General features: G+C 45.0%; 1 protein-coding gene across 1 annotated transcript in view; it reads left to right on the top strand.

Moving 5' to 3' along the window:
- BST1 (bone marrow stromal cell antigen 1) overlaps positions 1 to 8,333 on the top strand; it is a 35,344-nt gene extending 27,011 nt beyond the window's left edge. Inside the window, exons 8-9 of the mRNA XM_029061936.2 lie at positions 5,758 to 5,817; positions 7,627 to 8,333. Coding sequence (XP_028917769.1) covers positions 5,758 to 5,817; positions 7,627 to 7,636 — 70 coding nt within the window. The 3' untranslated portion in view covers positions 7,637 to 8,333. The remainder of the gene's footprint in view (positions 1 to 5,757; positions 5,818 to 7,626) is intronic.
- Positions 8,334 to 23,013: the final 14,680 nt, after the last annotated feature.

The following is a 23,013-nucleotide window of genomic DNA, read 5'->3' as shown; positions in this document are numbered from 1 at the left end:
TCATTCAATAGTATTTATTAAGCGCTTACTATGTGCAGAGCACTGTATTAAGCGCTTGACCATCCAAACTGCTACCGTGTTAATGCTATCACTCATCCGATCCCACCTAGATTACTGCATCAGCCTCCTTGCTGACCTCCCAATCTCTTGTCTCTCCCCACTCCAATCTATACTTCACTCCACTGCCCCGATCATCTTGCTACAAAAATGTTCAGGACATTCATTCATTCAATCGTATTAATTGAGCGCTTACTATGTGCAGAGCACTGTGCTAAGCACTTGGAATACACAATTCGGCAACAGATAGAGACAATCCCTGCCCAATGACGGGCTCACAGTCTAATCCGGGGAGACAGACGACAGAGTTAAACAGAATGAAACAAAAACAAGACAACATTATCACGATAAATAGAATCAAGGGGATGTACACCTCATTAACAAAATAAATAATATAATAAAAAATGTATACAAATGAGTACAGTACTGAGGGGAGGGGGAGGAGCAGAGGGAAAGGGGGCTTAGCTGAGGGGAGGTGAAAGGGGAAGGGGGAGGAGCAAAGGGTGGAGGGGGAGCAGAGGGAGCAGAGGGAAAAGGGGGTAGCTCAGTCTGGGAAGGCCTCCTGGAGGAGTTGAGCTCTCAGTAGGGCTTTGAAGGGGAGAAGAGAGTTAGTTTGGCAGAGGTGAGGAGGGAGGGCATTTTAGGCCAGTGGCAGGATGTGGGCCAAAGGTTGACGGTGGGATAGGCGTGAACGGGGGACGGTGAGGAGGTGGGCAGCAGAGGAGCAGAGTGTACAAGGTGGGCAGTAGAAAGAGAGAAGAGAGGTGAGGTAGGAGGGGGCAAGGTGATGGAGAGCCTTGAAGCCAAGAGTGAGGAGTTTTTGTTTCGTGCAGAGGTTGATAGGTTTTTAAAGAGGTTTTTAAGGAGGGGAGTGACATGCCCAGAACGTTTCTGTAGGAAGATGATCCGGGCAGCGGAATGAAGAATAGACTGGAGTGGGGAGAGACAGGAGGAAGGGAGATCAGAGAGAAGGATGACACAGTAATCCAGCCGGGATATTATGAGAGAGTGATATGTCACTCCTCCTCCTCAAAAATCTCCAGTAGTTGACCATACACCTCCATATCAAACAAAAACTCACCATTGTCTTTAAAGGCGTCGATCACCTTGCCCCCTCCTACTTCCCCTCACTTCTCTCCTTCTACAAGCCAGCCCGCACACTTTACTCCTTCAGTGCTAACCTTCTCACCGTGCCTTGATCTCTCCTGTTTCTCCACTGACCTCTGACCCACGTCCTGCCTCTGGCCTGGAATGCCTTCTCTTCTCATAATAATAATAATAATAATAATAATGTGGGTATTTGTTAAGCGTTTACTATGTGCCGAGCACTGTTCTAAGCGCTGGGGGAGACAGAGGGGAATCAGGTTGTCCCACATGGGGCTCACAGTCTTAATCCCCATTTTACAGATGAGGGAACTGAGGCACCGAGAAGTGAAGTGACTTACCCAAAGTCACACAGCTGACAAGTGGCCGAGTCAGGATTCGAACCCATGACCTCTGACTCCCAAGCCCGGGCTGTTCTCAAATCTGACAGGCAATTGCTCTCCCCCCTTCAAAGCCTGATTGAAGGCTCATCTCCTCCAGGAGGCCTTCCCAGACTAAGCCCCATTTTTCCTCATCTCTCACTCCCTTCAGTGTCACCCTGACCCTTTGCTCTTCCCTCTGCTTCCAGCCCTACATCACTTATGTATCGATCTGTAATTTTATTTATTTGTATTGATGTCTGTCTCCCCGCTATACACTGTGAGCTCACTGTGGGCAGGGTATGTCACTGTTTATTGTACTTTCCCAAATGCTTAGTACAGTACTCTGCACACGGTAAGCACTTAATAAATATGATTGAATGAATGAAAGGAGGAATTCACTTATGCATTACTCATATATGGCCAAGCACCTAGTTTCCACCCACAAACACTTCTCACTGGGGAGGAATCCATTTCTGCATTATATGAACTTGACAAAGCACCCTAACTTCCAGCCCCAAGACTGTTGAGCTTAATCCCCATCTGCAAAATGGGGATTAAGACTGTGAGCCCCACGTGGGACAACCTGATTCCCCTGTGTCTACCCCAGCGCTTAGAACAGTGCTCTGCACATAGTAAGCGCTTAACAAATACCAACATTATGAGACACTCACCTATCCCCTGGATCCTCAGTTGGTGCAGAGCGGGCTTCCCCCAGCTCTGGGCAGAGGTGACATTCAGCCGGCTGCTGCAGGTCTCCATCCACTGTCCAGAACCTTGGAGGCGGCAAGTATTTATCGCCTGTGCTTCCAGGACATTTGGGCTTCTGGTTTCTGCTTGTCCAATCTCCATCCCTTCCCCCCAGCCTCCATATTTTATTTGGTTGGCCCAGGGGTGAGGGACACCATTCTCTATTCCTGGCCTAGGATGCCAATCTAGCAGAGTTGGTTGCGGGGGTGGTGTCCCACTCGCGCTTCCAAGTTCTGCTTTGTTGGCTTGGGTGGTCACAAGATAGTTTTTGACCTTGAGATGGTGGGTGGTCCGGTTCACTTAGGGACAGTTGGACAATCCCCAAATCTACTTTTACTCTGAACCCTCCTTTAACCTGGAGACTGACATCTCCTCTTTCCTCCAGCACATATCCAATTGGATGTCCCACCAGGATTTCAAACTTAATATGTCTATATCCAAACTGCCCATTCTTGCTTCCTAAATCTCTTCTTTCACCTCCTAACTTTCCTAACTCAGTCAGTCATAATACTATCCTTTTTGTCTCTGAAAACATCAACCTCCTAGACTCTTCACTGTCTTTCAACTCTCATATTCCTTAACTCCAACTCTCTCCTGGACCCCTCCAATCTGGCTTCTGTCCCCTCCGCTCCACTGAAACTGCCCTCTCAAAGGTCACCCATGATCTCCTTCTTGCCAAATCCAGTGGCTCCTACTCTATCTTAATCCTCCTTGACCTCTCAGCTGCCTTTAACACTGTCGACCATCCCCTTCTCCTCCACACCTTATCTCAGCTTGGCTTCAAGGACTTCATCCTCTCCTGGTTCTCCTCTTATCTCTCTGGCTGTTCATTCTCTGTCACCTTCCTGGGCTCCTCCTCCCCCTCCCATCCCCTAACTGTAGGAGTTCCTCAAGGGTCAGTTCTTGGCTCTCTTCTGTTCTCTATCTATACTCACTCCCTTGGTGAACTCATTTGCTCCCACGCTTCAACTATCACCTCTATGCAGATGACACCCAAATCTACATCTCTTTCCCTGTTCTCTTCCCCTCCCTCCAGGCTCACATCTCCTCCTGCCTTCAGGACATCTCCACCTGGATGTCTGCCCGCCACCTAAAACTCAACATGTCTAAGATTGAGCTCCTTAACTTCCCTCCCAAATCCTGTCCTCTCCCTGACTTCCTTGTCACTATGGATGGCACAACCATCCTTCCCATCTCACAGGCCCACATCCTGTGTCATCCTTGACTCTGCTCTCTCATTCACCCCACACATCCGATCTTTCACCAACACCTGCCGGTCTCACCTTCACAATATCACCAAGATCCGCCCTTTCCTCTCCATCCAAACTGCTACTGTATGGTACAAGCTCTCATAATATCCTGACTGGATTATTTTGTCAGCCTCCTCTCTGATCTCCCTTGCTCCTTTCTCTTCCCGCTCCAGTCTATTCTTCATTCTGCTGCCCAGATCATCTTCCAACAGAAATACTCTGGGAATGTCACTCCCCTCCTTACAAACCTCCAGTGGTTGCCTGTCAATCTTCGCATGAAACAAAAACTCCTCACTCTTGGCTTAAAAGCTCTCCATCCCCTTGACCCCTCCTATCTCACCTCCCTTCTCTCTACTGCCCACCCCGTACACTCCGCTCCTCTGCCGCTCACCTCCTCACTGTCCCTCGTTCCCACCTGTCCCGCCGTCGACTCCTGGCCCACGTCCTACTTCTGACCTGGAATGCCCACCCTCCTCATATCTGCCAAAATAACTTTCTTCCCCTCTTCAAAGTCCTACTAAGAACACACCTCCTCCAGGAGGCCTTCCCAGACAGCCCCTCTCTTCCTCTGCTCCTCCTCCCCTCCCCATTTCCCTTTCTCCCCCATCTGCTCTTCCCCCTTCACCTCCCCTCAACATTGTGCATATTGTTATAAATTATTTCTCTATTTATTTTGTTAATGATGTGTATATATCTATGATTCTACTTATCTTGATGGTATCTATGCCAGAGTACTTGTTTTGTTTTGTTCTGTTTTGCTTTGCTGTCTGTCTCCCCTGTTTAGACTGTGAGCCCATTACTGGACAGGGATTGTCTCTATCTGTTGTCGAATTGTACATTCCAAGCTCTAAGTAAAGTGCTCTGCACATAGTAAACACTCAATATATACTATTGAATGAATATTCAATCAACTGACAAATCCCACCATTATTCTTCCACAACATTTCCCTGATCTCCCCTTCCTTTCTATCCAGACGGCTACCAGCCTGATCCAAGTTCTGGTTTTATTGTAGGTCGATCAGCCTCTTCCCCCTTTCAAATCTTTCCTGCCTGCTACCGTAAGAGTCATCTTTCAAGATTCATCTTCCTGATGCATCAATTAGCACCCTTCTCTCTGCTTCTTAAAAGCCTTCACTGTATCCCCCTTCCCCCTCCACATCAAGGAAAAAACTCCTCACAGTTGGTTTCAAGGCTCTTCATCAACTCATCCTCTCCTTCACCTGACACTCACCAACCTGCTCTCTTTGATTGTCCCAAGCCTGTACCCAATTCTTCACTTTCCCATCTCTGAGCAAAGGGTTTTGCTGTTCCCCTGGCTTGGAACTTCTTTTTAAGTGCTTAGTACAGTGCTCTGCACATATTAAGCACTCAGTGGATATCACTGATTGATTCCACTCAAATCCGGTGAACCACAGGTGTTCCCGTATCCAAAGCTTTCCTGAAAGATCACCTCTTCCATCCAATATACCTTCCCTAAAAAATTGCCAAGTTATATAAACCTATCAGCCATCTCTAACACGTTTAGACTGTGAGACCGTCATTGAGCAGGGAATGTCTCTATCGGTTGCCGAATTGTCCATTCCAAGCGCTTAGTACAGTGCTCTGCACATAGTAGGCACTCAGTAAATACTACTGAATGAATAAATAACACTTATAAGCAGCAAGGCGTGAGTAAGCAGCACGGCTTAAGATAGAGCACAGGCCTGGGCGTCAGAAAGTCATGAGTTCTAGTTCTGGTTCTGCTACTTGTCCTGCTGTGTGGGCTTGGGCAAGTCACTTCACTTCTCTCTGCCTCAGTTACCCTCATTTGTAAAATGAGATTCGAGACTGTGACCCCCTTGTGGGAGAGGAAGTGGGTCCAACCCAATTTGCTTGTACCCATCCCAGCATTTAGTACAGTGCCTGGCACATAGTGAGTGCTTAACAAATATCATTATAATCATTTATATGCCAACTTGCAGGCATCCAAAGCACTTTAGAATATGCATTTATTCAATCACACAATCAATTATTTATTTGGATTACTCTGTTTTTGCTTTTATGTCTGTCTCACCCTTCGGGCACTCAAAAATATTGTTAGCTACCAAAGCTACTACTATTACTCTACAGAGCGGGGTGGTATGGGAGAGAGGCTACCACCCATTCAAGATGCCACCCTGCCATACGATTTGGGCTTCAATCAAATCTAAAATCAATAATCAATTTTTATATGATTCCAATAATTCCTTTTTTTGCAGACCAGTAAAATTCTTGAAGTGTGTGGACCATAGCACTCATCCTGACTGTGTTTTTTCTTCGTAAGTAGCTGAGTTTACTTGAATCCAAGCTCCTCTAATCTGTACATTCCTTGAGGGCAGGAATCCTGTCTACTTACTGATTGTATTGTACTCTTTCAAATGCTTAGTATATGCTCTGCAAATGGTAATCGCTCAATAAATACCATCGATTGACTGATTCTGCCCCATATCTGCTGGCAATCATTATTTGCACAAAATCCTAGCGTCGAACTGGTTCTTTGGAGATGACGGGTCGCTTCAGGGATCTGCTGGGAGAATGAGGCCAGGGGAGACTACAGCTCAGCTCCACGGAGTTACAGTTTGAATGTAGGGGAAAGGGTGGATTTTAGAGATGTGTGAGAGTAAGATATTGAGAGCCATGAACTGTGCCTCTCTTTCCTACCCCTGAGAAGCAGCGTGGCTCAGTGGACAGAGCCCGGGCTTGGGAGTCAGAGGTCATGGGTTCTAATCCCGGCTCAGCTGCTTGTCAGTTGTGTGACTTTGGAGAAGACACTTAACTTCTCTGGGCTTCAGGTACCTCATCTGCAAAATGGGGATTGAGACTGTGAGTCCCACGTGGGACAGGGACTGTGTCCAGCCCGATCTTCTTGTATCCACCCCAGCGCTTAGTATAGTGCTGTGCATATAGTTAAGTGCTTAACAAATACCATAATTATTTTTATTATTATTATTACTCCTGGAACCCTCCCCTTGGAATCCTCCTCTGGCTTACTTACTGAGTGTTCAGTTTTGTCCCGCAGGAAGCTGCCTGTCATTTGGAATCACCATACCCCTTAGTTTTTTTATTGCTTTCAAAATGCAATCGACACAAAACGATGATCTCTGCTTTGTGACCCATTCAATTCGTTCCTTTGCTTTATTGGCTGAATTGTCACAAAGGCACTTGTATTTTTTTAACTAGCTGTTCTGAAACTTCCAGCAGCACGGCTTAGGAGAAAGAGCATGGCCAGGGGCCAGGAAGTCAGAGAACCTGGGTTTAAATCGCCACTTGTCTGCTGTGTGACCTTGGTCAAGTCACTTCGTTTCTCTGTGCCTCGGTTACCTCATCTGTAAAATGGGGATTGAGACTGTGAGCCCCACTGTGTCCAACCTGATTAGCGTGTCCAGTGCCTGGCACATAGGAAGGACTTAACAAATCCCGGAACAAACGAACAAAAGAGCAAAAGAACTATCAAATGAAGAAAGAAAAACAGGCATGCAGTTTAAGATAAAGTGCAGCAGGTGGGGCCGAAGCACATCCCGAGGGCCTGCTAATCTGCTCATCCAATGGTCCCTGCACAGTTGAGCTCCTCTGCGAGCTGCGGTGTGTCCTTTACCTCCTCGCCCATCCAGACTCAGCAGTCCTTTTTAATGTTCCTTGTCGCCTTTCTTAAAAATGTATTTTCTCTGACTTATATTCAGGGATTCACATTGGCATTTATTTATTCACATTCCCCCCGATTAGACTGTAAACCCGTCAAACGGCAGGGACTGTCTCTATCTGTTGCCGACTTGTTCATTCCAAGCGCTTAGTACAGTGCTCTACACATAGTAAGCGCTCAGTTAATGCTATTGAATGAATGAATTGGCTAAGATTTCAGGTGCGCTATGTGGTGAAAGATGCAGCCCACTTTTTACTTCCTATCAAAGCTCTTCTTCTTACTTTTTCAGGGCTGCAGAATCCACCCCAGGAAGACTTCCGTCTTTATTTAGAGGGGAGCAGGGTCCCAGACTTGTTCTCTCTCTGTCTCTGGTGCTGCTATGGGGGACCCAATTTTAATTTCCCAAGAAACTCCTTAACCTACAAAATTTTTGCCATTTTGCCCACAGATCATCTTAAAAATATTCCTCCCCCTGGACTCCTCCCCCTGGAATCCTCCTCTGGCTTATGTGAGTGTTCAGTTTTATCCCTGAGGAAGCTGCCTGTCATTTGGAATCGCTATACTCCCTAGTTTTTTTGTAGCTTTCAAATGCAACGGACACAAAATGATGATCTCTGTGATCCATTCAATTTGTTGGTTTGTTTGCTTTACTGGTTGAAATGCCAAAAAGGCAATTGTATTTTTTAAACAATGCTCTGCAAATAGTAAGCGCTTGAGAAATACGATCCCATTGCCAGAAGTATTTTAAGATCGCTACTCATGGTTTTATAATCCTGCATTTTGCCTACAACATATTTTCAGAGGAGGGGTTGGGGGAGGGCTTATGCAAAAAGTACCTTAGCTAAAAGTACATCAGAAAATTGTCCTTGTGCTTCCTTCCCTCAATCTAGAATGAGGAAATAGTTAATCCTGAAGACTCTGCTTTGGTCCAGCTAATACTGGCCCCAAAATTACATACCCTGTATCTAGGTAGAACACTGGGCTCATTGTATCTAGTGACATTTAAGTGTTCAAGGCAATAGCAAGGAAATAATGGGGAAAAATGAGCTTGATAAACACACCATGCCCTTCTGTTGGTCTTCTTCCCTTTCATGCTTGTTTTAAGGCAAAATGAAACTGTGACCAATAAAAATCCAAAATGAATACAACGGCTAAGATGTTTGAGGTGGCCAGTTTTTTGTTGCCTTGTCTGAGTCAGTAGATTTTACTTAGGAGCTATCTGTTTGCTCTAAGGAATATCATGGCCAGCTAGATGGGAAATTATTTAGAATAATTAAGATTTCATAAAGATGAAGGACTATTTGGGATCAAATATCCAGGTTATTCATATATATATATATATGTATATATATAATATTGTCTTTTAAAGACATTGTTGAAAGTGATTTTTGCTTATTCACTCACAAACAACCTTCACAATGAGGTTGCCTTGAGCCACTCCAGTTAAATTCTTCCAGCAGCTGGTGGTCACTCTTCAGCTTGGTCATATAGAAACTTGGTCTGTTTTTGTGGTCGGTGATGGAGAGATATTATCTCAGGCCTTCTGATTGTGGGCTGCTTCTGCTGGGAGACTCTAAAGATCAGACCACCTAAGCACAAATGTTCCCTCAATGTATAAGACCCCTCACCACAAACTGCCTAAGAGGCAAGAAGTTTCTGGTGGATGGATTAGATCATTCTGAGTTATGACTCACCACATCATAGAAATACACATTAAAACAAAGAAACTTCAAAGCATGGGAACAGCAGCAGCAAGCAAGTTCCCTTCTAGACTTTAAGTTTGTTGTGGGCAGTGAATGTGTTTGTTTATTGTTATATTGTACTCTCCCAAGTGCTTAGTGCAGTGCTCTGCATACAGTAAGTGCTCAATAAGTACAATTGAATGAATGAATGAATAAGCAAGGTTAGATAAAGCCACCACTGTGTATGTGTGTGTGTGTGTGTGCGTGTGTTATGGTATTTAAACACTTACTGTGTACTAAGCACTGGGGAAGACACAAGCTCATCAGGCTGGACCCAATCCTTGTCTCACATGGGGCTCACAGTCTTAATCCCCATTTTGCAGATGAGGTAACTGAGGTGCAGAGAAGTTAAATGACCTATCCAAAGTCACATGGCAGACAAGTGGTGGAGCTGGGATTAGAAGCAGGGTTCTTCTGACTCCCAGGCCTATGCTCTGTCCACTAGGCCACTCTCCTCCCCTTGAAGAGGTTCAGGAAAACCTGGACAAAATTTTGCCTCGAAACAGCTCATCAAAATCAATCCACTGCAAAACTAAGAAGTTACACACTCACAGACAACCTTGAACAGAATGTTCAGGAATTGTTTGCCAAGTCAGTAGGAAGCAGGATGCAATTTGGCCTCATGGAAAGAAAGAACATGGGCCTGAAAGTCTGAGAACCTGGGTTCTGATCCCGGCTCCAACGCTTGTCTGCTGGGTCACCTTGGACAACTCACTTAACTTTTCTGTGCCTCAGTTCCCTCATCTGTTAAAAAGGGATTAAAATTGCGTGAAACATGGACTCTGTCCAATCTGATACTCTTGCATCTACCCCAGCTCTAGTCTCGACTATGGGAGGGACAGTCAACCAGAGGCCTATCCATTTCATTCCTAGCTTGGGCAGTGGCTAGTGAGTGGAAGGCAATCTGCTACAAGTCAAAATTCACTTGTGCTGGGCAACAGCGGCATGGGAGAGAGTAGAGGGCTGAGTCTTAAGTTCACTGCACGGAAGGAGGCAATGGTAAACCACTTCTTTATTTTTACCAAGAAAACTCTATGGATCCACTCCCAGAACAATTGCAGATGGAGGTTCGGCGTTCTGGGAGAGAACCCAACGGCATAAGACAGGATGATACTCCAGCTCTTAGTACAGTGCCTGGAATGTAGTAAGCACTTAACAAATACCATTAAAAATTAAAAGTAGCATCAGACGAGAATATCATAATAGCACTAATAATTGTGGTATTTGTTAAATGCTTACTATGTGCCGCACACTATACTAAGCATCTGTCTCTCCCTCTGGACGTGAGCTTGTTGAGGGTAGGGAATGTGCCTGTTGTATTGTTATATTGTACTCTCCAAGCATTTAGTACAATGTTCTGCACATAGTAAGTGTTCAATAAATATGATTGATTAATTAGATGCAAGATAATCATGTTGAAAAAGTCCCTGCCCCACATGGGTCTCACCCTCTAAGGGAGAAGGAGAACAGTGTGGGTTAGTGGAAAAAGCGTGGGCTTAGGAGTCAGAGGTCATGGGTTCTAATCCTGGCTTCTCCACTTGTCAGCTGTGTGATTTTGGGCAACTTCTCTGTGCCTCAGTTCCCTCATCTGCCCAATAACGATTACGTCTGGGAGCCCCACGTGGGACAACCTGATTTCCCCCAGAACTTAGAACAGTGCTTGGCATGTAGTAAGCGCTTAACAAATACCATCATTATTATTATTATTATTTATTTATTCATTTTTAATGGTACTTGTTAAGAGCTTATTATGTGCCAAGGTGCCAAGGCCGTACAAGGTACTAAGATAGATAGAAGGTAACCAGATCAGACACCGTTCCCATCTCACAAAGGGCTAATAGCCTAAATTGGAGGGAGAAGAATTGAATAGCCATTTTGCAGAGAGGAAACTGAAGCACAGAGTAGTTAGGATATCTACCCGACATCCCACAGCAGACAAGTGGTAGAGTTGGGATTAGTACCCAGGTCTCCTGATTGCCCAGCCTGTAATTATCCCACTAGGCCATGCTCCTTCTCACATGGAAGAGACATTTGCATAAAGTTTAATCCTGTAGATTATTTCATTGGTTTGTAAACATGCAATCTCTCTCTCTCCCAAACACATAAACACACACATACACATCTACATCTGTTACCAGCTATGAAAACCCAAACAGCAGTATATATATATATATAAGTACTTGCCTTCACCTTCAGACCCTCAACACTTACCCACATATCCTTGTACTCGGCCATTTCCATATCTGTATTTATATGTTCTGTTTTGCTTTGCTGTCTGTCTCCCCCGTTTACACTGTGAGCCCATCACTGAGCAGGGATTGTCTCTATCAGTTGCCGAATTGTACATTCCAAGTGCTTAGTACATTGCTCTGCACATAGTAAGTGCTCAATAAATACTACTGAATGAATGAATGAATATAAACATCTTATCTGTATTCGAAGAGGATGCTGTTGATGGGTGAAATTGTACCATTTCATGCTGGTGAAACTGAAAAACTTCTAGACTGTGTTTTTTAAAAAATATAATGGTCTTTGTTAAGCGCTTACCATGTGCCAAGCACTCTACTAAACACTGGGGTAGATACAATACAACCAGCCCTGATCCACACTGGGCTCACATTCTGTGAGGGAGGGACAAAGATGAGGAAACTAAGGCACAGAAAGTTAAATGACTTGCCCAAGATCAGATGGCAGTCAAGTGCCGGAGCCAGCGTTAGAACCCAGGTCTCCGATTTGGCGATCCTTGTGCGCTATCCACTAGACCACGCTGCTTTTCTGAGTGCACATGAAAATTGTCTTTTGCCATGTGGATGCAGGTACCCCCTGCAGGACCTGTTGCTGCTTTCAAATTTCTTTTTGTCTTCCTGAAAGCTTGGCTCAAGGAAAGTAGTAATAGTAGTATTTATTAAACACTTACTGTGTGCAGAGCACTGTACTAATTGCTGGAAAAAAGTATCTTCTCCTGTCGAGTTGTTTTCAACCCACAGCGACTCCATGGATACATCTCTCCCAGAACACCCCACCTCCATCTGGAATCATTCTGGTAGTGTATCCGTAGAGTTTTCTTGGTAAAAATATGGAAGTGGTTTACCACTGCCACCTTCTGTGCAGCAAACTTGAGCCTCTGCCCTCGACTCTCACCTGCCACTGCTACCCAGCACGGGGGAGTTTTGACTTGTAGGAGATTGCCTTCCACTCGGGAGCCACTGCCCAAGCTAGGAAAGGAATGATTATGCCTCTGCTTGACTCTCCCTCCCATAGCTGAGACTGGTAGAATACTAGAAACTCTCCAGGTGCCATCCTGAGAGGGGCAGGGAAAGAGTATTCAGGTAGGAATTAGACATGGATCCTGTTCTATAACTCTAGAAGGTGGGAGTGGCGCATCATGGACAATGAAATACGAAACCACTAACATGCTGTAAAGGGGAAAGATAAATAGCCAGTATGCAAAATGAAATGGGGACAGTGGTTAGAGGAGCAGAATTTCTCCTCTCGACTCAGAGGCTGCAGCAGTGACTATGCAGTCATTAGCTTTCCCCATATGGTAAAAAGCAATCCCTTTCCTGACTGTCTCGTGGCAGGTTGGTCTGACCGCTACATAATATTACTAGAGACTCCGCTTCACTGGAAGGTTAACATTTCTTTTGCCTCCTCTGCTTGCCCATACTTCATTACAATCCACTGCACGGCGACTGTGTGGGAAGTCCACTGAGCACAGAAAAATCATTTAGAGAAGAAGCGTGGCTCAGTGGAAAGAGCACGGGCTTTGGAGTCAGAGGTCATGGGTTTGAATCATGGCTCTGCCACTTGTCAGCTGTATGACTGTGGGCAAGTCACTTAAATTCTCTGTGCCTCAGTTACCTCATCTGTAAAATGGGGATTAACTGTGAGCCTCACGTGGGACAACCTGATTACCTTGTATCTATCCCAGCGCTTAGAATAGTGCTCTGCACATGGTAAGCGCTTAACAAATACCAACATTATTACCCCTAGCCTAACCTACCCTTTCCAAGGGAGCAGTGTTGTGAACACTGTCTTATACTAGAGAACTGGCTCTTTAATCATCCCCTATTTTGATATTTCATGTTCAGGATGGCTGTGAAGTTTATCATGATAGACTTCCATCTGTGGTGGCTCCAGGTCATAGAGCATTAAGGAGGGATGGACCCTGTCCTAACCTTGTAGAAATTCAGTTCAATCAATCAGCCAGTCAATCATACTTATTGAGAGCTTACTGTCTGCAGAGGACTGTACTAAGCACATGGGAGAGCATTCGTTCATTCAATTCATTCATTCAATCATATTTATTGAGTGCTTATTGTGTGCAGAACACTTTACTAAGTGCTTGGAAAGTACAATTCAGCAATAAAGAGAGACAGTCCCTGCCCACAACTGGCTGATAGTCTACAGAGTTGGTAGACATGTTCCCTGACCACAGTTAGCTTACAGTCTAGAGGGGGAGATATAAATAAATTAATTATGGATAATAATAATAATGTTGGTATTTGTTAAGCGCTTACTATGTGCAGAACACTGTTCTAAGCACTGGGGTAGATCAGGGGTAATCAGGTTGTCCCACATGAAGCTCACAGTCTTAATCCCCATTTTACAGATGAGGTAACTGAGGCCCAGAGAAGTTAAGTGACTTGCCCACAGTCACACAGCTGTCAAGTGGCAGAACTGGGATTCGAACCCATGACCTCTGACTCCCAAGCCCGTGCTCTTTCCACTGAGCCATGCTGCTTCTGGATCTGTTCATCAGTGCTGAGGGCCTGAGGGAGGAGTGAATAAAGGGAGTAAATTCAAGTGCAAGGGTGATGTGGTGCTTAGTACAGTGCCTGACCCATAGTAAGTGCTTCACAATTTCCATAATTATAATTATTATTAGAAAAGAATGGGAGAAGAGGAAAGAGGGGCTTAGTCACGGAAGGCCTCTCGGAGGAGATGTGCCTTCAGTACGACTCTGAAGGAGGGGAGAGTAACTGTCTGCCTGATATGAAGAGGGAGGGTGTTGCAGGCAGTGAATGGCTGAAATCCCTGGTGTTGTCAACACTTGGCCCATCGCCCCCAGGACAAACTGAACTTTTTGATTTGGTTTCCTAATTCATTGTCTCCCCTTCCTTTGTTACTCATTGACTACAAGCTTCTTATGCAGGGATCCTTTAAAGTTCAGTTCTGGGTCCCCTTCTATTCTCCATGAATGCCCACTTCCTTGGAGAACTCATTCGCTCTCATGGCTTCAACTAACACCTCTATGCAGGTGACACCCAAATCTCCATCTCCAGCCCTGATCTCTCTCTCTCTCTCCAGTCTCGCATCTCCTCCTGCTTTCAAGCCATCTCTACTTGCATGTCCTCCCATCAGCTCAAGCTTAACATGTCCAAGATAATAATAATAATAATAATGTTGGTATTTGTTAAGCGCTTACTATGTGCCGAGCACTGTTCTAAGCGCTGGGGTAGACACAGGGGAATCAGGTTGTCCCACATGGGGCTCACAGTCTTAATCCCCATTTTACAGCTGAGGAAACTGAGGCACAGAGAAGTTAAGTGACTTGCCCACAGTCACACAGCCGACAAGTGGCAGAGCTGGGATTCGAACTCATGAGCCCTGACTCCAAAGCCCATGCTCTTTCCACTGAGCCACGCTGCTTCTCCATGTGGTCAGCCCGTAACAAATTGCTTTACTAGTCACTGTCTGTGATCCCGCTAACAACAACAAAGAGATTCATGAAAGAACTGGAGCTCTACTTCAGGAAAGGTGGTTGCTGGCCCGTGGGGGGATGAGTCCGGAGAAAGATGTGGCCTTCTCTCACTGCCCTACCCGGTAACGGGCCTGGATCAATCAAGGACTGCCACGTAGAGCCTAAGGCAGTTAAAAGGTGGTCGCTTTGGATGGAGATGAGAAAAGCAGCTTTTGAGAGAAAGCAGCATTTGAGGGAAGCAAATGTTTGGGGGAAGCAGCGTTTGAGAGGAAGCAGGGTTTGATAGAAGCAGCAGTGGGGGAAGAAGCATCTGAGAGGAAGTAGCGTTTGGAAGGAAGCAGCATTCAGAGGGAAGTAACGTTTGGGGGAAGTGGCGTGCGGAGGAGGCTTGCAGAGTCGGTGGTCTGTATCGCCAGGAGCTTCTCCCAAAACAGGCTCTCCTGACCAGCAGAGTGGTACTGGACCCTTGGTGGAATGGAGTGAGTTGAGAGTGGGTAGGTGTCACTCCCTTGCAGTTTGGAAAAAACTAAGTAAAACTTTCCACAGTAACCTTGGCGGTTGGTGGTTTGGTTTGACTCATTACTTGTCATGGAGGTTGACCCTGACCAGGAAAACCCTGGTTGGTTCAAGGGGCTTGTGACCCAAAACAGAACTTCTTATCTTCCCACCCAAACCCTGTTCTCCCCCCGAGTTTCCCATCACGGCAGATGGCACTACCATCCTTCCTGTTTCACAAGCCCCAAACCCTGATGTTATGCTTGTCTCCCCTCTCTCATTCAACCCTCATATTCTATCCATTACTAAATCCTGTTGGTCCCACCTTCACTAGCGTGGCTCAGTGGAAAGGGCACGGGCTTTGGAGTCAGAGGTCGTGGGTTCAAATCCCAGCTCTGCCACTTTTCAGCTGTGTGACTGTGGGCAAGTCACTTCACTTCTCTGGGCCTCAGTTACCTCATCTGTAAAATGGGGATGAAGACTGTGAGCCTCACGTGGGACAACCTGATTACCCTGTATCTACCCCAGTGCTTAGAACAGTGCTCGGCACATAGTAAGCGCTTAACAAATACCAACATTATTATTATTATTAAAATCCACCCTTTCCTCGCCATCCAAACTGCTACCATGTTAATACGGTCATTCATCGTATCCCACCTGGATTACTTCAGCATTCTCTTTGCTGACCTTCCAGCCTCCTGTCTCTCCCCACTCCAGTGAATACTTCACTCCACTGCCTGGATCATTTTTCTACAGAAACATTCAGGACATGTTTCCCCACTCATCAAAAAACTCCAGTGGTGTCCCATCCACCTCCGCATCAAACAAAAACTCTTCACCATTGGCTTTAATGCCCTCAATCACCTTGTCCCTTCCTTCCTCACCTCGCTACTCTCCTACTACATCCCAGCCCCCACACTTGGCTCCTCTGATGCTAACCTTTTCAACGTGCCTCAATCTTGTCTATCTCACCGCCTACCCCTAGACCACATCCTGCCTCTGGCCTCGAATTCCCTCCCTCCTCAAATCCAACAGACAATTACTCTACTCCCCTTCAAAGCCATATTGAAGGCACATCTCCATGAGGCCTTCCCTGACTAGGCCCTCCTTTCCTCTTCTACCTCATCATCCTGACTTGCTCCCTTTTTTCTTTCCCCCTTACCAGCCCCACAGCACTTACGTTCATATCTATAATTTATTTACAATAATATCTCTCTCCCCTCTCTAGACTGTAGGCTCATTGTGGGCAGGGAATGTGTCTGTTTATTGTTCTGTTGTACTCTCCCAGAAAGAGCCCAACGAATACCATTTATTTGATTGATTAGATGCTAGTGAGAGGTGGTGTCTCTGACCATCCACAGGGCAAAGTGGACAATTGGTCATGTTGGGTCTGTTTGTTAAATATTTATAAACAGATATGCAGAGCTATGGTCCTGGCAGGACAAACAGTCATTATTTTTTAAATCTCTCTGATGTTTTGCTAAATTCTGTTGATGAAAAGAATTTATACAAACATTTCTAAATCCTATTTGCTGGCACGACATCAGGAACAGCCCATATAAAGCAAAAAGTAATGTTTCAAACCAGAAAGAAAATTAGATGATTAGCTGGATTTCTCAGATGGTGGAGTGAGAAGAAACTTCACACAAGAATGGAAACAAAAACCGATAGCAGAAACAGGAATGGCAGCAGCACATTAGTTATACCTCTTCTGCTAGGACACTAGGGTTGTGAGAATAAATGATGACCCACATATCCTGCTTGCCAAAATTCTTCTGGTATGTCAGGAAATGGAGGAGGTGAAAAATACACAGTGTGCTCAGTAAATGGCAACAATCATGGCATAAGGACTCAATCCCAAGCTTAGAGAGAAAAGGTGAACAGAGGAAGGTTTTTAAAGAGCAGATCAGTCCTAGATAACAGTCAATAGGTCAGCCGATCATATTTATTGAGAGCTTAAAATGTGCAGAACATTGTACTAAGTGCTGGGAGAGTACAATAGAACAGTGAACGGACACATTCCCTGATCACAACGAGTTTAGTCTAGAGAATGAGTTTACAGCCTAGAGGAAACCAATCAGTGAATCAATCATATTTATTGAGGCACTTACTGTGGGCAGAGCACTTGTAACAGAAAAGAGGTTTGTGTCAGATACCAGTGCCATAGTAATAATAATAATAATAATGGTATTTGTTCAGAGCTTACTATGTGCCAGGTACTGTTCTAAGTGCTGGGGGGGGTAGAATACAAGCAAATCGGGTTGGACACAGTCACTCATCCCACATGGGGCTCACAGTCTTAGACCCTATTTTTCAGATGAGGGAACTGAAGCACAAAGAAGTGAAGTGACTCACTTCAATGCGATATAAAGTTATTGTTTAATCGGGTAAGAGTACGCATGCTCTAGGATACGCAGGGAGACCCAAGCAAAGCTGCACGTAGGAGCTGCGGGTAGAGAGCGGAGGACTGGGTGTCTGCTCAGGGTGGGTCTCAAATTTCTCATTCATCAAATATAGTATGAAATGAACAGTCCTATTCATCTTGCCATAATACTGACATGAGGGAAGTACGTATAGCAACATAATCTACACACGACTCAGGGCCGTCATCTGCTCCCAGGGCGTTTTGCTCCAGTGGCTCCAGCTGGAACATTTCACCCTTATTGCCTGTTGCTCTGAGGGCCTCTTGGGAATTAGTATGAGGGCCAAACCCTAGCTCCTACCCCGCCGTCCTTCCGCGACCTATCCTCTAGCAGCACTGTATTAAGCACTTGTATTAAGTACAGTATAACGGAGTTGGTAGACATGTTCCCTGCCCACAAAGAGCTAACCATCCAGAGGGGGAGAGGGACTTTAATATAAATCAAAATTGCAGACATGGACATAGGCACTGTGGGGCTGATTCACGGAGTAAATCCAATCAACTGATCAATCCTATTTATAGTGTTTACAGTGTGCAGAGCACTGTACTAAGCGCTTGGAAGAGTATGATATAACAGTTGATACACACATTCCCTGCCCAAGTGCAACAGCTGATGAAAGCTGCTGAGCTTCTGCCCCGAGCTCACCATTAATGAGGAATCTAAACCGTCCAAACTCTCTCCTTCTCTTTTTCCCATTTACCTTGTTATCTACCCCAGTGCTTAGTATAGTGCCTGGCATATAGTAAGCTCTTAAAAATACCATGTCCCATGGTAAAATAAAATGTCCATGTCCCACAAGGGGCTCACAGTTTTCATCCTCATTTTACAGATGAGGTAACTGAGGTGAAGTGACTTGCCCCAGATCACATAGCAAACAAGTGGCAGAGCTGGGATTGAAACCCAGGTCCTTCTGACTCCCAGGCCCATGGTATATCCACTAGAACTTGCTGCCTCTCAACTAAGCCCCTCCTTTCCTCATCTCCCATTCCCTTCTGCTTTGCCGCATCTTGTTCCCTTTGCTCTCCCCTCAGTTTATGTACACTTAGGCACGAAAGTACATAACTGTAATTTTTTTGTTTGTATTGATGTCTATCTCCCCACCTCTAGAATGTAAGCTCATTGTGGGCCAGGAATGTGTCTGTTTATTGTTGTATTGTACTCTCCCAAGTGCTAGTACAGTGCTCTGCCCACAGTAAGAGCTCAATAAATATGAGTGAATGAATGAATGAATGATTGAGAGAGACTTAGATCTTCTGTTGTCTTAAGAAATGAATCCTATTTTCATATTTCATCCTCCAAGTTGCTCCCTGCCTGTCATTACTCAGACCAATGGAGCTGTTTTGACCACTGGACAAAGCGGGCAGCTGCCCAGTGGGCCATCCAAGTCTTCCAGAGGACCCAGCTCTCACTCTGCTCCTGTTCAAAGTCAAATGCATCTCCTGCACATGTGTAGAGCTGTGGGAAATCCACATTCCAAGAAGACCGGAAAAGGGTAAACTTTGAACTTTGGGGTCTCTTGGGCTTCCCTTGGCTTGGGCCCACCGGAAACCTAAAGTGACCCCGCATTCCACTTCCTCACACATGTCAATGTCAGGAGAAAAGTTTCTCCAAGACAGAATCAGATTCAAATGACAGATCCCTAATATTTTATAAATTTCTTATTAACTAGAGCCCAGTTGCATTCATTTTCTTGAACAGTTTCTCAGAGCTATGGTGACGTCTCTTGTTAGGTGAGAAACAGTGTGGCCTTGTGGAAAGAGATCAGGTCTTGGTGTTAGGGGACTTGGGTTCTAATGTCGGCTCTGCCATTTGCCAGCTGCGTCACCTAGAGTGAGTCACTTAATTTCTCTATGCCATAGCTTCCTTAGCTATAAAATGGGGATTCAGTGCCTGTTTTCCCTCTCCCTTAGAATGTAAATCCCATGTGGGACAGGGACTGGGTTTGATCGGATTATTTGTATCCACCCCAGGATTAAGTACAGTAAACTCACTGTGGGCAGGGAATTGTGTCTGTTCATTGTTATGTTGTGTTGCCTCGAGCTCTTAGAACAGTGCACACAATAAGTGCTCAATAAATACAATTGAATGAATGAATGAATACAGTGATTGGCACACAGTAAATACTTAACAAATACCACAATTGTTATAATGATTGCGGTATTTCCATATTGAGAGTAACATTGACAATTTCATTTTGCAAGTGGCCTAAGATTCCATCCAAAATGATAAAATCATTTTTATTCAGTCTGTGGGAGCTTTTAATGAGTGAGGGTTGTTTGATCTCTTTAGAATCCTGACTAAAGAATTCTTTCTTTTATCTATCTGCATCCCATTTGTTGCCTCCCCCTTGGCTTCTTCAGTGATCTAAATGGTCGCCTTCAGTTTCCAATAATTTCCGTAGCATCGGCAAAAAAACCTGCTGGCCTCCTCTTTTTCCCTCCAGGTGATCTCCACAGTGGCTCTTGCGACTCTATCCCCTGACCACCAGAACGTGGTGATAACCGTCAACTAGGCAAATGATGGTCACATCTTTAACACACCCAAGAAGTACACTGAGGTATCTAAAGGAAGAATATGTAAGATGAAGCAGAAGAAACCCCAGCTCTCCAAACCAACAACTTCTGCATCAATCAATCAATCAGCGATTTTTATTTGGCACTTACCATGTGTAGAACACTCTATTAAGTGCTTGGGAAATGATGTCACAAAAGAGTTGGTTATCATGATCCCTGCCCAAAAGGAGTTTATTGTCCACAGAGGGAGAGAGATCGTCAAATAGATTGGATTGGAAGAGTGTGAGAGTCTTTACATAATTATTGTGGGACTGAGAGTAAGTATCAGAATTTTTAAGGGGTACAAAGCCAAGGGCATAGTAGACACAGAGGAGAGGATGGACAGGTGAAATAAAAGTCACTATATTTTATGGCCTTAATGGAGCTATCACAACACCTCCACAGAGGGAAGATGGCTCCCCCCTCATCACAGACAATGCAGCATGGCCTAGTGGATAAAGCACAGTCTTGGGAGCCAGAAGGACCTGCATTCTAATCTGGGCTCTGCCACTTGTCTGTTCTGTGATGGTGGGCAAGTCACTTCCTTTCTCTGTCCCTCAGTTACCTCATCTGTAAAATGGGGATGAAGATTGTGAGTTGATGTGTGGGACAGGGAGTGTGTCCACTTGATTTGCTTTTAACCATCCCAAAGATTAATACAGTACCTGAAAAATAGTAAGCTCTAAACCAATACTATCATCATTATTATTGTTATTATTATTATTAATGATAATTGTGGTACTTGCTCAGACCTTGCTATGTACCAAGCACTGTACTAAGTGCTGGGGTAGACAATAAAATTATAGCTGATCTGGTCCCCATTTCATATGGGGCTCACAGCCTAAGGGGAAGGGAGAACAACTATTTAATCCTCATTTTATGGCTTTGCTAAAGCACAGAGAAGTTAAGTGATTTGCCCAGGGTCCCACAGAGAGCAAGTGGCAAAGCCAAGATGAGAATCAAGGTCTCCTGACTGGCAGTTCTGAGCTCTTTCTACTAGGCCAAGCTGCCTCTCAGTGTTATGGAGGGAATCCTTAAGAAACGGCATCAATACTTCAACCTTCTGCTGACACCAATACCTCAAACGTCTCAGCACACTTTTTATGATTTTACGGCCCTTTGCCACAAAACCTAGAAATCCTTGCACCATGCCAAGACACAGAACCTGTCTCAAGTATGAAGAAGTCATTCATTCACTCATTCATATTGGGCGCTTATTCTGCACAGAGCACTATACTAAGCACCTGGGAGAGTACGATTGAACAATAAGCAGACACATTCCCTGCCTATAATGAGCTCAAAGTCTGAGAATGGGGAGGGAGACATCCATACAAATAAATAAATGACAGGTACATACATAAGTGCTGTGGGGCTGGTAGGGGGAAGAGCAAAGGGAGCAAGTCAGGGTGACATAGAAGGGTGTGGGAGATGAGGAAAAATGGGGCTTGGTCTAGTCTAGCAAAGTGTGTGGGCTAGATTGTAGAGGGAGAGTAGCAAGGTGAGGTAGGAAGGGACAAGGTGGTATAGTGCTTTAAAGCCAGTAGTGAGGAGTTTTTGTTTGACGTAAAGGTGGATGGGCAACCCCTGGAGTTTTTTGAGGAGCCGGGTGATGTGTGCCGAATTTTTTTGTACAAAAATGCTCTGGGCAGCAGAGTGAAGTATGGACTGGAGTAGGATTGTTTCGTTTTGTTCTATTTTGCTTTGATGTCTGTCCCTTGTTTAGACTGCGAGCCCATTATTGGGCAAGGAATATCTCTATCTGTTGCCGAATTGTACATTCCAAGCACTTAGTACAGTGCTCTGCACATAGTAAGTGCTCAATAAATACTACTGAATGAATGAATAGGAAGAGACAGGAGGCTGGGAGGTCAGCAAGGAGGCTGATGCAGTAATCTAGGTGGGAAAGGATGAGTGACTGTATTGACGTGGCAGCAGTTTGGATGGAAAGGAAAGGGAGGATTTAGCTGTGTTGGGAAGGTGGGATTGACAGGATTTAGTGATGGATTAAATATGTGAGTTGAATGATAGAGAAGAGTCCAGGATAATGCCAAGATTATGGGCTTGTAAAACAGGAAGGATGGTGGTGCCATCAGCAATGATGGGAAAGTCAGAGGAAGGACAAGGTTTGGGTGGGAAGATAGGGAGTTAATAGTAATAATAATTATGGTATTTGTTAACCACTTACTATGTGCCAAGCACTGTTCTAAGTGCCGGGGTAGATACAAGGTAATAGGGTTGTCTCATTTGGGGCTCACAGTCTTAATCCCAGCTCTGCCACTTCTCAGCTGTGTGACTGTGGGCAAGTCACTTAACTTCTCTGTGCCTCAGTTACCTCATCTGTAAAATGGGGATGAAGACTGTGAGCCTCATGTGGGTAAAGCTGATTACCCTGTATCTACCCCAGTGCTTAGAATAGTGCTCTGCAGACAGTAAGTGCTTAACAAATACCAACATTATTATTATTATTATTATTAATCCCCATTTTGCAGATGAGGTAACTGAGGACCAGAGAAGTTAAATGGCTTGCCCGAGGCCACACAGCAGACAAGTGTCAGAGGTGGGATTAGAACCCACGTTTTCTGACTCCCAAGATCGGGCTCTTTCCATTAATTATGTTTTGGACATGTTAACTTTGAGATGATGGGAAGACATCCAAATACAGATGTCTTGAAGGAAGGAGGAAATGCGAGACTGGAGAGACGGAGAGAGATCTGGGCTGGAGATGATTTGGGTATAATCTGAATAGAGGTGGTAGTTGAAGCCATGGGAGAGAATGAGTTCTTCAAGAGAGTGGGTACACATGGAGAAGAGAAGGGGACCCCAGAATTAGGAGATGGGAAGCAGAGGAGGAACCTGTTAAGGAGACTGAGAATCAACGGTCAGAGAGATGAGGTAAACCAGGAGAGAACAGAATCAGTG

Source organism: Ornithorhynchus anatinus, chromosome 4, assembly GCF_004115215.2.
Source record: "Ornithorhynchus anatinus isolate Pmale09 chromosome 4, mOrnAna1.pri.v4, whole genome shotgun sequence".
Lineage (NCBI taxonomy): Eukaryota > Metazoa > Chordata > Mammalia > Monotremata > Ornithorhynchidae > Ornithorhynchus > Ornithorhynchus anatinus.
This window is presented reverse-complemented; position numbering and strand designations above follow the sequence as displayed.